This window comes from Acartia tonsa, chromosome 9 (genome assembly GCF_053477335.1).
Source record: "Acartia tonsa isolate MP-2025a chromosome 9, ASM5347733v1, whole genome shotgun sequence".
Taxonomy (NCBI): Eukaryota; Metazoa; Arthropoda; class Copepoda; order Calanoida; family Acartiidae; genus Acartia; species Acartia tonsa.
This window is the reverse complement of record NC_137268.1, coordinates 1601680-1617065: the sequence shown is the minus strand read 5'-3', so window position 1 is coordinate 1617065 and position 15386 is coordinate 1601680. Positions and strand designations below refer to the sequence as shown.

General features: G+C 30.8%; 1 protein-coding gene across 1 annotated transcript in view; it reads right to left on the bottom strand.

The window, feature by feature from the left end:
- Positions 1 to 15386, bottom strand: part of LOC145327988 (voltage-dependent calcium channel type A subunit alpha-1-like) — a 186549-nt gene that overhangs the window by 132718 nt on the left and 38445 nt on the right. The window contains exons 7-8 of the mRNA XM_080171515.1: positions 12600 to 12715; positions 7597 to 7745 (exon numbers count right to left, since the gene is read on the bottom strand). Coding sequence (XP_080027641.1) covers positions 7597 to 7745; positions 12600 to 12715 — 265 coding nt within the window. The remainder of the gene's footprint in view (positions 1 to 7596; positions 7746 to 12599; positions 12716 to 15386) is intronic.

Genomic DNA, 15386 nt, shown 5'->3' with positions numbered 1-15386 from the left:
AACATAATGCTGTATGTATGTGTGTAACAAAGGATCTCTATAAACACTGAACCGATATGGTTCTCCTTTACACTAAGTAAAGGGAAGGGGAGGATACCTCCATCCTCCTAAGAGCAATCACCCCAAAAAAAAGGTTTTATTAATTGCAATTACAGTAAAATGTAGATTTAGGAATCCACGAGGGCTTATTCTTGGATATAGTATCGACAAAAATATCATGAAAATGAACTCTTTATATATTTCAAATAATATATGTGATTTAACAATTATATATCCCAAGACAAAATTTCCACAATCTGTGTATGACATCAGAATTTTCAGAATTTAGAAAATACAGGCAAAATACCTTATTTTGAATCTAGCCCTCTGCATATCCACTCCCCTAGGGATATAAAGGGATAATACAATGGCGGATAAAGCAATGTCTTCTTAAGATTACAATTAGTGGTTGAAACGTTTGGACACTCAATTTAATGAACCAACCAATCAAAATTCAATAAAAGTCCCCAAGGTTGTTAAGATAACAAATACGAAAACGTTATTATAAAACCTTGGGGACTAGTGTAATAAACAGCTCATTGTCCCCTTTCTTTCTGCCCCTTCTCTCAAAAAAAATAGTATTAATGTCTTTTTCAATAAAAAATAGGTTAAGTCAGTTCTTAAAATCATCGCAAGGCTAAAAATTTATTATTCCATAGGAATATACATACTTTTTGTTAACAATTTATGGTTTATTATATTTCATATAAGGGTGTAAAATAAGTTTTTTTAAAGGTTTTTTAAATCTTTCTTAAACATTTTGAGGGGGATTAAAACCCCTTCACACACCCCCTTTCATGGACATCTATGGTTGGGGATAGGAGATATACTGTTCCACTGTAGAAAAAAAAAGGTTGTACACATTTTTCTTATCGATTTTTCTTTCAAGTATTCAAATAAAACTATTATATAAGGTTATTGGATTCCGTGTAGTTTTGACGACTTTTGCATTCTTAAAACGCAAAACTTTTCTTCATTTAGAGCATAAAGTTCTTTCATTTTTTTAATTACAGAAAGCAAGTTAGATTCAAATATATAACAAATTTTTCTAAGTTTAGGTATGTTAGACAAATAAATGTATGAATATAGATTTATAGATAATCCAGACAACTACTTGGCCCAAGTTGTTGAGACCCTTTAAATCTAGCAAATGCTTACTGTTCTTGGCTGTTTTTTTATATTTTCGACACTATTAGCTGATTTGAAATACCTAATACAAAATCGGAACAAAGTTTTCGCCATATAACGTATGCCCCCTCTATTATTGTACTTTAATGTTAGACAAGCTTTTTCGATTTACAAGCTTCCTGTTGATATTGCCAATTAAAACTAATTCCTTCGCCATAATGAATTTTGTCATCCTTGGTAATTTTAGTTTGTAACACAATGCTATTTCTAGAAAAAAATATTGTGCTTTGTCGACAACTAAAATGTTTAACTTTTTCTAATTTATAACTAACTGTACAGAAAGAACATTAAACAAGGATGATAATATTAAAATATTATACAATTTTGACTGTAGGATTAAATCGTTATATGGTCAGAAAAATTAATCATCAACATTTTTTTATCTACTGGGAAATCAAATTTTATAGAACTTTATATAATAACTAGAGGCTACGCCCCTAGAAGCCTCTAGGGGTAATCAATAGGGGAGGAGGACTCCCTCCCCTTCGCATTTTCAATTTGAGTTTTTATAAGAAAAAGTTAAAAAAATATTATTTTTTTTTTTTTTTGGGGGGGGGGGATTTTTTATTAGGAGGGTAAAATTACCTTCCCCAAAATAGTTAATAATAAAACCTTTCTGGACCTTTAAGATGCTTCACTGTAAAGAAGAACTATTTCAGTTCAGCAGTTAGCGAGATCCTTTCCTACAGACAAAAAAATCTTACTACTTTATATAATAGGATAATTTAATCCATAATTAATTTCGTCAAATTAAGCTTTTCATCCAATTTTTTTATTGCCTTATAATTACTTCAGAGTATTACAAGCAGATAAACAAACAATTGAACATGTAGAATAGAATTGCTACTTCCAAAAAAAATACATAGTCAATATTTTAGAGAACTTTGTATTACATTCCATGCATGGCTGTATAGGACAGTTGCAGTTTATTAAATATTAACACCTTTATCAAATAATTGCAAGCTACTATAGATAGAAACTAGCGGCTACGCCCCTAGATGCCTCTAGGGGCACTTGAGAAGAGTCGAATTTTATAACCCAATTTATTATATTATATTTTAAAAGAAAAAGTAAAAAAAATTGGGGGGAATTTTTTTTTATTTTAGATAAAAAAAATATAAATTTTTTATTTTATTTAGGAGGGGAATTTTTTTCTAGGGGCGATTTCTCTTACCCTCCCAAAAAAATAGTTATAAACCTTCCCGGGATCTATAAGAAGCTACCCTGTTAAGGAGAACCCGATCGGTTCAGTGGTTGCCAAGATCATTCGGTACAAACACACAGACAAACAGACATCCTGTTACTTTAGTAAAGGGATGATCTTCATTTTGGGGTAAAGAAGAAATTAAACATACAATGTCTTTTCCCTGTCCACTTTCACACTTTAACTCCCGGGAGGGAGAGGACAATGGGCTGTTTATTACACTATTCCCCAAAGTTTGTATATAACAACTTTGGGGACTTTTAATGAATTTTGATTGGTTGTCTAAATAAGTTGAGTGTCTAAACGTTTCAACCTCTAATTGTAATGTATAAAAGGGGTAATTTTGTGTATCATCATTGGGAATGAACATAAATTTAGGGCTATTGTTTTATCCCTTTAGATCCCTGCTTTAACTCCCCTTCCGAACAAAATTGGTTCAATTTGTATGTTAATGAAATTACAGTTAGGTAAAAAACAGAGAAGCACAAATTGGATCATTTTTTATCAAAGTACAAAAGGATAAGACAATGGATGATAATTTAATATTCTTCCTCATTAATGATAAACAAAATTACCACATAAAAATTCTCCCTCGCTTTTTATAAGCAGTTGTGAAATTTTCAAAGACACCAAAAATTTGTGACTTATTTCATTTTCCCCATTGTTGAAAACTTGAAAAAAAACTTTCATTTATATATTCTTGTATTAATTTATCGAAAAAATACATAAACACATTAAAACTAAAACGTTTCCTTAATTAAATACTAATAAATTATTGATATATCGTATTCAAGACAACAAATTAATATATTTTACTATTCATAGCAATTTTATATTGATTTAAGGAAAATTAAAGAAAATTAGGGAAAGTGTTCCCGGATCTAATGGGATAAGCAGTTGCCGATAAATTGATGCATATCCCCACGAAAAACTTTCTTCTATAGATTATAATTAGTGGTTGAAACGTTTGTACACTCAACTTAACAAAGCAAACAATTAAAATTCATTAAAAGTCCTCAAAGTTGTTAAGCGGCAAGCTAACAAAAATTTAATATTGCAAAACTTTGGGGACTAGTATAATTAACAGCTCATTGTCCCCTCTCTCTCTGAAAAGTCTAATAAATAATTAAATACATTTTGGTATGTACTACCTTTCTTTAAAATTACCGATAAATACTGTATTTTTTAATGTCATATCTTATGGTAAAAAAATTTTCCAGTAAGGCTTCAAAACCGATTAATATCCGCTGGATAAGAACCGGTTCTAAGTTATACCAAAAATTATGTATATCATATAATTACGAATAATTTTGTCATAAAATTAATACTATTTTTAGGCGAGGTTAACAAAACTGGTTTTAATCTTATATTTTTTTGTTTTAATATCCGCGGAAAGCTGTCTATAATGCGATGCGATAATTGACTAATACATAATCCCACACAATTTAAATAAAAAATGTCTTTGGTATAAATGCATACATAATACATAAATGAAAATAGTGGATGAATGTTAATTTTCTGCTTTTCTACTTTTTGACTTGAATAAAAATCAGTATGACATCTATTAACCTATCACAAAACATTAATTTCCCTTTTATGTAATGTATTATAGTTTACTGTTTTTTCCTTGATATCAAACCAACTACATACCAGAAATAGTTTGTTAATATAATTATCTCCCCTGGAAAAATATTATTGCAATGGATGTATTAATACTTGGATCTTACACCAGATATTCATGTTCTATAATAAAGTGAACTCTGTAGTGGGCTGAAATAGCAATCTCTCCAATCCCTCCCTTTTACCCCGTCCTCTTTCCTCCAACTTGATAAACGTCCCGACCAATAAATGTGGAGGGATATTACAACTGGGCCGAATACTTTTTTGGCCGGATACCGGATATCCGACTGATTTATAATGCCGGATATCTGGCCAACGTTTGATATCCAGCAAATTATCTGATAACCGGATCTCTGACATTATAAATTAGCCGGATATCTGGTATCCGGATAGTTTTAATATCTGGTATCCGACCGGATATTGAAAATTGCCAGATATCTGGCCGGATATCCAGTTCGGCCCTAATTACAACCTAAATTGACGACAATTTTTTTCTTGTTATGTCATCCACGTATATTCTGCATCCATTATTATTACCCCACGATATTTCCTCTGTATCTTAAAACTTATCTTACACACCATGCCTAAGTAAAATTAAGACAAACTTGTTTTAAGCCAATAAATTAAGCCATAAACCATATCATTAAGTTTATTAAATCTTGCCAATTGATTTCTTGTGAAGATTTTTTTTAAATTTTTTAGATAGAGCTTTTAAAATAGTTAACAGGGAGGTAGGGGGTATCAGGCTTTTTATTACACTAGTCCCCAAAGTTATATAATAATAGCTTCTTATGCGTTGGCTTAATAACTTGGGGGACTTCTATTGAATTTTAGTTTGTTGGTTCATTAAGTTAAATGTCCAAATGTTTCAACCACTAATTGTAATTTACAGAAGGGCAAATTTTGTGTTTCATCATTGTTGCTGTTTTATCAGCCTTTGTCTTATCCCTTCAGATTCCTGCTGATTAGTCTTCATTGGAAGTAATATAAAATATCTTAAGTTGATTAAGGGGTAACGTGGTGAATATTCTTTATTATTAATGTTTAATTATAGATAAAGGCTCTCTCCCCTTACCATAATACAATCTTTGCTTATTATATTGGAAACATGATATGTTTACCCAAGCTAAAACTTTTTACAGTAGGGGTTATGAATTAAATCATTAATTACACGAGATAATTGGGACAATGGGCTGTTTATTACAATAGTCCCCAAAGTTTTATAATAACGTTTTCTAATTCGTTGGCTTAACAACTTTGGGGACTTTAAGTGTATTCTGATTGGTTTGATTATTAAGTTGAGTATCCAAACGTTTCAACAATAAATTGTAATCTACAGAAGGGGTAATATTATGTATCATCATTGGGGATGTACATCTATGTATAACCCAGCGGGTCTATCCAGTAACCAATGTAAACTAAACTAACCTAACCAGAGGTGGATTCTTTGAAAAAAATTAGGGTCACTTATTATATTTGTGAAAAATCCTCCAAAATCGCATGAAAACTCTACAAAAATTAAATAAAATCATAAAAGGGTTATTAACATAGGATTTTGTTTAATTTTTGTAGATATCTATATTATTTTGGAGGATTTTTTACAAAAAAAAATTTTGCCTTACTAATCGACCCTAATTTTTTTAAAGAATCCACCTCAGATCTAAATAAAAGTTTATATGGCAGGTATGATTAGAATATAAATAATAATATTATTTAATAATAATCTACTAATAAACGCCGTACAGAAGTGCTTCTTAAGTATGACAAATAATCTACTTAAGACAAGAGAAGTCTACACATAACCCCAACTGTGTTATTTCTTGATCATTTATATCCCTCCTACAGTTAGGGAGTTGAATCCATTTTTATAGAAGCAGAAATATAATCTATGATTATGGTTTGGACCCTCTAAAACTGTAATCTACCCTTCCACTTTCCCCTCTCTTGGTAAAGATATCTTCAACGCCGATACGATTTTTGAAATATAAGATTCCACTTTTGTCTCTCTTGTTGAAGATATCTTCACCAAAAGAGGCAAAAGTGGAATCTTAAATTTCAAAAATCGTATCAGCGTTGAAGATATCTTCACCAAGAGAGGGGAAAGTGGAATCTTACATTTCAAAAATCGTATCGGCGTTGAAGATATCTTCACCAAGAGAAGGGAAAGTAGAATCTTACATTTCAAAAATCGTATCGACGTTGAAGATATCTTCACCAAGAGAGGGGAAAGTGGAAAGGTAGATTACAGTTTTAGAGGGTCCAAACCATAATCATAGATTATATTTCTGCTTCTATAAAAATGGATTCAACTCCCTAACTGTCCTAGGGTCCCAAGAGCTTTTATCATCGCAGATTATTCTATAATAATAAAAACTTAGTTTAATATTCATCAGAGGTAAAGTGATAGTGCAATTGAAGTTAACTTAAAATTCCTAGTTATAGATTTAAATATATACTGGCGGTTACGCCCCTGAAGGCCTCTAGTGGCACTTTTAGGGGAGATTTTTTTCTAGGAAACATTTCTCTAGGAAAGGTGTTGGTACCCTCCCACAAAATAGTTATAAACCTTCTCTAGACCTGTGAGATGCTTCAATGTAAAGGAGAACCATTACAGAGATCCTTCGGTACAGACAGACAACGCAGATCCTGTTACTTTTTTAGGATTGGTATTGTATGTCCACAAAATTTTGATAAAGCAAATAATAGTTATTTCTTTCATCGTATTTTAAACCGCTTTCCGCGGATTTAGAATTTACAATTATAAGATTGAAACCAGTTTTTCTAGCCCCGAGGTGCCGAAGGCACGGGCTAAAAAAATGGTTTTAATCTTATGATTGTATATTTTTATATTCGTAGAAAGCTGGATATAATACGATGCTAGACATAGTTTCGTATGGATGAGAACCGGTTCCTATCCACCGGATTCGAATGAATACGAGAAAATTATTTTATCTCCCAATTTACTATCCCTTTGAGTCTTGATATTAACTTTTACCTACTTTTATGAATAAACATAAGGAAAAAGTAAATACATTTTTTCAATAATTTCTATTTAATCATAATTTATTCTATTGAACTATTAAATAAAATCTACTTGCTTTTTTTGATGGTATATTTGTATCTTTTGCTAAGGAATTCAAATAGGATAATTAAATGATATAAAATAGCAATTGAAAAAAACAATTTTAATAGAAACGTCCTGACTTTCTTCAGAATGACTATAGAGTTGCTCACTTCGGGCCTTTTTATTACACTAGTCCCCAAAGTTTTATTATAACGTTTCCTTATTCCTTGGCTTAACAACTTTGGGGATTTTTAATGAATTTTTATTGGTTGCTGCTTTTTAATTTGAGTGTCCAAACGTTTTAACCACTGATTGTAATCTACAGAAGGGTTTAATTATTGGGTATGCACATCAGTATATTGGCCTTTGTCTTATCCTTTAAGATCTCTGTCTATCACATCTAATTGTAGAAACGCTAAGTTTGTAAAATACTCTAAGAAATAGAAACAAAAAAATCTGAAAAACCACTGTAAAAAAATGCCTGAACATCATAGCAAGTTTTGTTGAGGGCCCCGGCGTAGAACTCGAGACCAATGATGGCAAAAATGATGATGGCAAACAACAAGAGCAGGGCGATGTTCACCAGCGGACCAATGGCCTTTGCTATGGCTGACATCACCACTTGTAAACCTGAATTAAAAGAAAAATATTAATGTTTGAATAAAAAAAAAACACGGCTTTTTTTAGTGAATCAAATTGGATAAAAATAAAATCTTAGCTTTCATTTAATTTTCTAAAAAGTTTTAAATGGATAATACTTAATCATATAAAACGTATTGAATTTTCGATATGTACCAATATGTACATAAATTTCACATTAATAAAGTAGTTTTCCAAAGTTTAGTTATCAATACTTTATAAAATACTAGGGGCTACACCCCTAGAGGCCTCTAGGATCACTTCAGGTGATAGGGATTTCAACCCCCCCCCCCAATTTTTTATTTTAGTATCAAAAAGGAAAAGTGAAAAATTTAAGGGGGGGAAGTGGTTACCCTCTTCCAAAATAGCTTTAAACCTTTCCAGTACCTATATGAGAAGCTACCCTTTAAATGAGAACCTTATCGTTTAAGCGGTTCGCAAGATCCTTCGCTACAGACAAAAATCTTTCTGATTTATTAATTAGGATTTTGAAGATTTTTCTTCCTATTTGTATGAATTCGACTTTTATAAGCTTGACTGTATTTCTTATGGGAAATGAAAGTAAAAGTAATTGGATTATGTTTGTGTTTGTTTATACATACATCCATATATATAAAAAGGTCAGTTGAATTTGAGTTGCCGATTGTGTACACAGTTTCATCGGTTTTTCCTCATCGTATCTCAATGTTTACTACTAGCTAAAAAAATTTCAAACTTCAAAAAAAAAAATCTAAATTTGAATGTATAAACGATTTATACATTATATATTCAAAATTTTAATTTTTCAAGTTTTGAATTTTTTTTTGGAAGTAAATATTGAGATAGAATTAGGGAACACTGAGGAAACTGTGTACACAATCGGCAACTCAAATTCAGCTGACCTATAAAAATTGTATATACCTGTATTTATATTTTTTGTCAGGAATAAAACATATAAGGTAGTCTTTTTGTTTATTAAAGTAAAAAAGACTATCTAATAAACGTTAAACTGGTGATTTTGCTAAGTAAGACGCATGATGATAATGTAATGGTTGTCATCAAAATTCACAAATCAAGATTTGGTTAGGTACATCAAAATATGATCAACCTCCAGAGGTTAAACAGATTTCCTGAAGATGTATAGTAGAAACTTTTCTCTAGTATGGCTTCGAAACCGATTAATATCCGCTGGATTAGAACCGGTTCTCAGCCTAAGATAATTTTCCACTAATATGAAAATAGAAATAATAAAATTAAACTCTTTTTTTAAACCCAAGCCATTGTTCCCACGGGGCTAACAAAACTGGATTCAACATTTTAAAGATTTTTAACTTTAATTTCCGCGGAAAGCTGTCTATACTCTATGAGATAAATAAATAACGAAGATTTTTGTGGCCAGTTAATTTTCCTTTATTCCTTTTTTACAAATACAAACATATATACAGTAAGATGTTGGCTTTGCCAGGGAGAAAAGGCTAAACAATTTAGTTTTTTCTCCTTTATTAAAATAGACGACATTGGGTCAAATTTTGATAGATATTGGATACCAGCGTTAAGCCAATTGGAACTTTTTTGTATTATCCATATAAAAAAATTGGGCTCATCAGCTACTCGTTTTTCAACTGCAAGCATGAACATTTTATAACGTAAGAAATCTAAACCTGGGGGGGGGGTGTAAAGGGATGAGTACCCCCCATATTTGGGCCACTCCCAACATGATGGATTACCCCCCCCCCTCCATCCTTCCCCCTCATATATTTCTTAGCTAATGTTTATTGTTCATAGCAAAAAACGTTTTTTCACTCCTTTACATATCCACTTCATCCTTGTTTTCTCATCTTTTATTTTGAAAGCTGTTACTATTTTTGTTTCATTTTACTTTATATTTGCTACAAATTGAAGAAAAAAACTTAATCTTATTTAAAGAAAATTGCGCCATTTCTTTTAAAGCAATTTTTTTCCTTTTTTTGGTTCAAAATGAATCCTTTAAAAGATGGAAGAACGTTTCCTTATTCGTTGGTTTCACAACCTTGGGGACTTTTATTGAATTTTTTGAGTGTCCAAACGTTTCAACCACTAATTGTGATCTACAGAAGGAATGGCTTTAGAAACAAGAATTACGAAGGTATTTTCTAGGTACATAAGACACTTTTAATGGTCAGAAGATTGATTAAACTGCTATTGACCTATCACTACTAAAACCCTACAGAGATCTAAAGGGATAAGACAATGGCCGATAAATTAATGCAAATTTCCAATGATGATATACAAAATTATCCCCTCTGTAGATTACAATTAGTGGATAAAACGTTTAGACACTTAACAAATCAAATTTTAATAACAGTTCCAAAGTTTATTACAACGAATAAGAAAACGTTATTATTAAACTTTGGGGACTAGTGTAATAAACATCCCAATGTCCCCTCCATCCCTGATAGTCCTGACAATTGTTTGTGTAATGGACCAAAAAAAAGTTGATCTGCTTTATACCAATAATAATGGAATTTTCATAGACTGATAGAAAGCCTTTATTATTACTTCCATACTAGTGAGCAGATTTCTATTGGAAGGGGGGAGCTACCCAACCCCAATCTTTCTTTGCACTTATAAGAAGAATCATATCGGTCCAGCAGTTACCGAGATCTTTTGGTTCAAATACACAGACACCCAGATAGATAGATATCCTATTAATTTTATACATGGTTTAATAAGAACGTTTATCTGTACTTCTAGCTCAATTTCAGAAAAAAAACATAATATTTTGAAAATATTCAACCCTTTCTTTCTCTCAATATAAACATTTGCAGATTTTTCAACATGAAAATTGTAAGTAGGCCGATTGATATCCACTGGATTTTAACCGGTTCTTAGACATACTGAAAAATAATTTATCACATCGTATTAGTTAACTTTCTACCGATAATAAAATAAAAAAACTATGGAATTAATTCCAGTTTTGTTATGCCGGGACTTCGGCCCTTCGGGTCTTACAAAACTGGTTTAAATCTTATTTTTATTTTCTCAGAAAGCTGTCTATTATACTATGCGACAAATTAGTATTATATTGTCCTCGATTTCAGAGGTGGATTCTTAAAAAAAATTTGCCCCACTAATCGCTTAGTGGGGCGAAATTGTTTTCGTGAAAAATCCTCCAAAATCACATGAAAAATCTACAAAAAAATAAATAAAATCTTATGTTCATAACCCTTCTATGATTTTGTTTATTTTTTGTAGATTTTTAATTTGATTTTGGTGGATTTATCACGAAAACAATTTTGCCCCACTTGGCGATTAGTGGGGCAAACTTTTTTTAAGAATCCACCTCTGCACTCTAGTATACATTATAATCTATTTAAGCATTAGCCTTGAGGTGACTTTTTGCGACTATTTAGGTTTATCTATCCTGTTTTGTCCCTTCCTGATCGGGGAATAATCATTATGAGAATAGCGTCCAGGTAGATAAACCTTTTATTTGTTGTTTTCTGCAAGACTTTAGAGAGTGGGTTATAAAAAGAACCCTACCCCCATAAAATAAGATACTTTTTAAGAAAGGTTTTATGTTATTTTGCAAAAATTTACAAAAATGGACTAAAGCCTTCCAAAATCTTCTGATAATTACAGATTTATCCATTCTTTTAAATGTTAATCTTTTACTTAAAACTGTGAAGTTCTAATAATTATTGTTCTATGCTTATGTTTTGTGTCAATTGATAGAGTAAAATAAACCAAATTGACTTTTTACAACCAAAAAAACGTAAAAACTTTCATTGACTAATTTATCCATTTTTAATTCATTACTTAATGATATTTGAAAGAAATCTTCTAATGCTAAAAAACTTGCAAATATTTAACATTAGAATATTTTTCTGTTCTCATAAATTTAATCTAGAACATCCTTATAATAAAGTAACAGTATGTTTGTCCGCCTGTTTGTCTGTATGTTTGTACCGAAGGATCTCTCCTTTACTGGGTAGCTTGTCATAGGTCCTGGGAAGGTTTATAACTATTTTGAGGGAGGGTACCACCTACCTCCCAAGAAAAATCGCCCCTTGAAAAAGTGCCCTCCACAAACTTTTATTTTTAAAACTTAAATTCAAAATGAAGGATGGTTGATCCCTCCATCCCCCCCCCCTAAAAAAATTACTTCTTTTAGATCTAAAATAAAAAATTGGGTCATTGAATTGAACTCCCCCCTAGTTTAGTAATATTTTAATGACTAAAAATGTAAGAATAAAGTAAATTTCAGAGAAAGTGAAAGATTAATAGTTTACAAAATTTGATACATTAATTTTCAACATTTTGTCGCAATCCATTTGTAGAGGGGGGAATTCTAAAATAAAGATAAATGAAGGAATAGTTATTTCTTTCGTCATATTATAAGCCGTTTTCCGCGGATTCGAATGAATACGAGAAAACTATTTAATTTTCTCAAAACGTTTTAAAATCAGCCATAGAATCTTTGAGTTTTATTCAGTTGCATTTCCCAAAATCTGTAACACTCCCGTTACGACTTTTGACATCCTCCTTAAACTAAAATTTAGGGGGTGGTTGTAAATAGGTTTTTTTATTGTTTTGGGGATGGATACCCACTCACTCAAAAGTAAAAAAGGGTCCTAAATTGGTGAATTGACGTGTGAAGGGCATAAATTTTTTTTCACATCTCTCAAATTTTAACCTGGGGTGTTGTATTTTTCCCTAACACCCCCTTGGCTGTATTAGGGGGGGTGAAGGGAATGGTCACCTTTGGGGGGAAGGGTAAAATTTTGCAAAGGGGGTTGATACACCCCCCTTCTGCACAAATCTTGTTTTAATAAATATTTAAATTTTACAGGAAGTGTATTTTTATAGATGATAAAAAAGACTTACTTGGTACACCAGAGACCAGTTTGAGAGGTCTGAGGACCCTAAAAGTTCTGAGGGTGGAGAGATCAGGTCCAGTGGCCTTTCCATCCCCAGACTTGGGCATCAACATGGGCAAAAACCTAAACAAAACAAAAAAAGTAGTTTGAAGAAAAAAAATATATGTTACAAGTCTGAAAGCTCTCATTGGTTTTATAAGAATCACAAAAGGTTCCATGAAAATTTCCACAATACATCATCTTCATATATTTTTTAGTAACAAGATCCGTATCTGTTTGAACTATTATGGTTCTCCTGTACAGTGCAGTGTTGCTTCTCTTGTGCCTAGGAAAAGTTTATAGCTATTTTGAAGTAGGGTATCACCATCCCTCAAAATAAATTGTCACTGGTAATTTTCTTTTTAAAACAATGTGAATTAAACTGTTTTTAACCTATTTTTGAATGGGGGGTCAAAAATATACTAGGACACCTATAGAATCAGACTGCAGAGCCCAAATTTGAATTAAGTCCCCAGTAAACTTTTTTTGGGGGATTTAAAAATTAATTTTTAGTGTTGCTGTAATCATTTTGACCGAAGCAAAAGCTTTTTTTTTTACTTCGGGTAATATTGTGGCTTACAGAACATTTTTATATAATTCACTTTATATTGATACAATAAAAAAACATTACTCTGTTCATTGGAAATAATTTTTTTTCCAAAACAATTAATTTCATTGAAAAATCTAACATTTACAATAAAACAAATAATTCTGATATCTAACCAATAAAAAGTCTTGTTTTATATAATTCTTTACAATTCAAAAAAAGAGTGTTTTCACAAAGTGACTTATTTCCAATGTAGTTAAATATTTTTTATTTAATTAAAATGAAAAGAATGAAAACCGTACACATAAAAGATACATACTTTTTAAAATTATTTTAAAAGATATGTTTGAATAATCTTATTTTATAACACATTTGTATATGTGACAAAAATAAATTTGTTGTATTGCATAAATATTTGTTGTCATTTAACCCTTTACAGCCATTTTTTATGTTTTTAAAAAAAGTGAGAGAACACAAACATGTTAGTGTTAATTCGTTAATATATTATACAGAATTAACTTTTTAGTGAATTTTTATAGTAAAATCATAAGGCCTAATTTTACTCTATACCAGAATACAATATTTATGAAGCAAAACACTCTAAAAGCTACGAATTTTACCCAAATAAAAAAAGACCTTTTGCTCGGATCAAAATGATCACGGCAACAGTAAAAATTAATATTTAAATCCCCCCAAAAAAGTTTATTGGGGACTTAATTCAAATTTAGGCTCTGCAGTCTCATTCTACTGGTGTCATAGTATATTTTTTATTTACGTTTTAAAAATAGGTTAAAAACAGTTTAAGTTTTAAGTGAATTAAGATCTTTGAATCCCTTCAAAAATAATGGGATAGGAATATTTTATCGGCACCTTTTATAGCCATTATTTTTTTCAAAAACTGTATAGATGCAAAGATTCTATTTATTTAGAATTGTATAAATAGAAAAATCAAATTATATCTGAACGTATTATATAAATGTTTCTTTGAAGGTTAAATGAGATCCATAAGTTTCATGTTTAAAGATAAATAAAAAGGATTATTAAACCAGGATTTCAAAATCCAAAATCACAGAAATTAATGAACACCAATGATGTTGTATTAAGGGAAAAACTCTCATTTTAAAAAAAATGTCTAAGTTCCCCATTTATTCTCTTTCTTTTTAAGATCAATTTAACCCAAATCTATTGAGTCCTTTCATACTATGAAAAATCATCAAATATAGAATCAGAGAACCTAAGCTTTTTTAACAAACTTTTCTTGTTAAAAACAAAATAATATATTAAGACAAAGGTAGGGGAAACTAAAAACTATTTGAACCTTAACCTTCACTTTGAAATTTAATATTTTTACATAAAATTTTCATCAAAATATACATATTTTTAACATTTTTGTAATCTTTCATCTTGGTAAATTTATTCAATAATATAGAACGATGTCTGTCTGTCTGTCCTTCCGTCCATTCAGATCTCGATAACCACTGAACCGATTGGATTCTACTCTTTAGGGTATATACCTATTGTTCCTGTGGTGGTTTTAAGCTATTTTCTTTGGGGTAGGACACAACTTACCCCCCAAAAAAAATTAAAATTCACCACCTCCCAAAAAAAAAAAAAATTTTCTTGGGAACACATTAGACTATGAGCAGCACCATTAGTACTTTATTTTTTTTATTTTTTTTTTAATTATCTCTTGGGGCAAAGCCCCTAGAGGCTATTGGCGAAACCGCTGGTATTTTTATATAGTAATTTAATGAATTTAACAACACACTTAATAAATTTAGATTATAGAAAGTTAACTAGGATGATAACAATCACAGGAAGCGAAGAATTAAAGCCTTTTATAGTTCGAAAAATATAAGAAAAAGGTGGCTAAAAATTTGATTGGTATAGTAATACACACAGAACGAATAATTCTTACAGACAGACAAATGAACACAGATGTCTTGTAGAGTAGATTTCCTGTTAGTAACAAAGATTCGTACTTTTATCCTAATGCCATCTAATGCTTCTGTATAATATACATTCATATATAGAATATAGATCATTTAGTGCAATAGAATAAAGAGGGGATAGAGAAAGAGAGAGAGATGGATAGATTGATAGATCAGTGAAAGCGAAAAAAGATGAAGTTAAGTTTAAGTATATATGTGAGAGAGTAAAATGAGAGAGAAAGTGAGAGATAAATGCACTTAAAATGCACAGTGTATA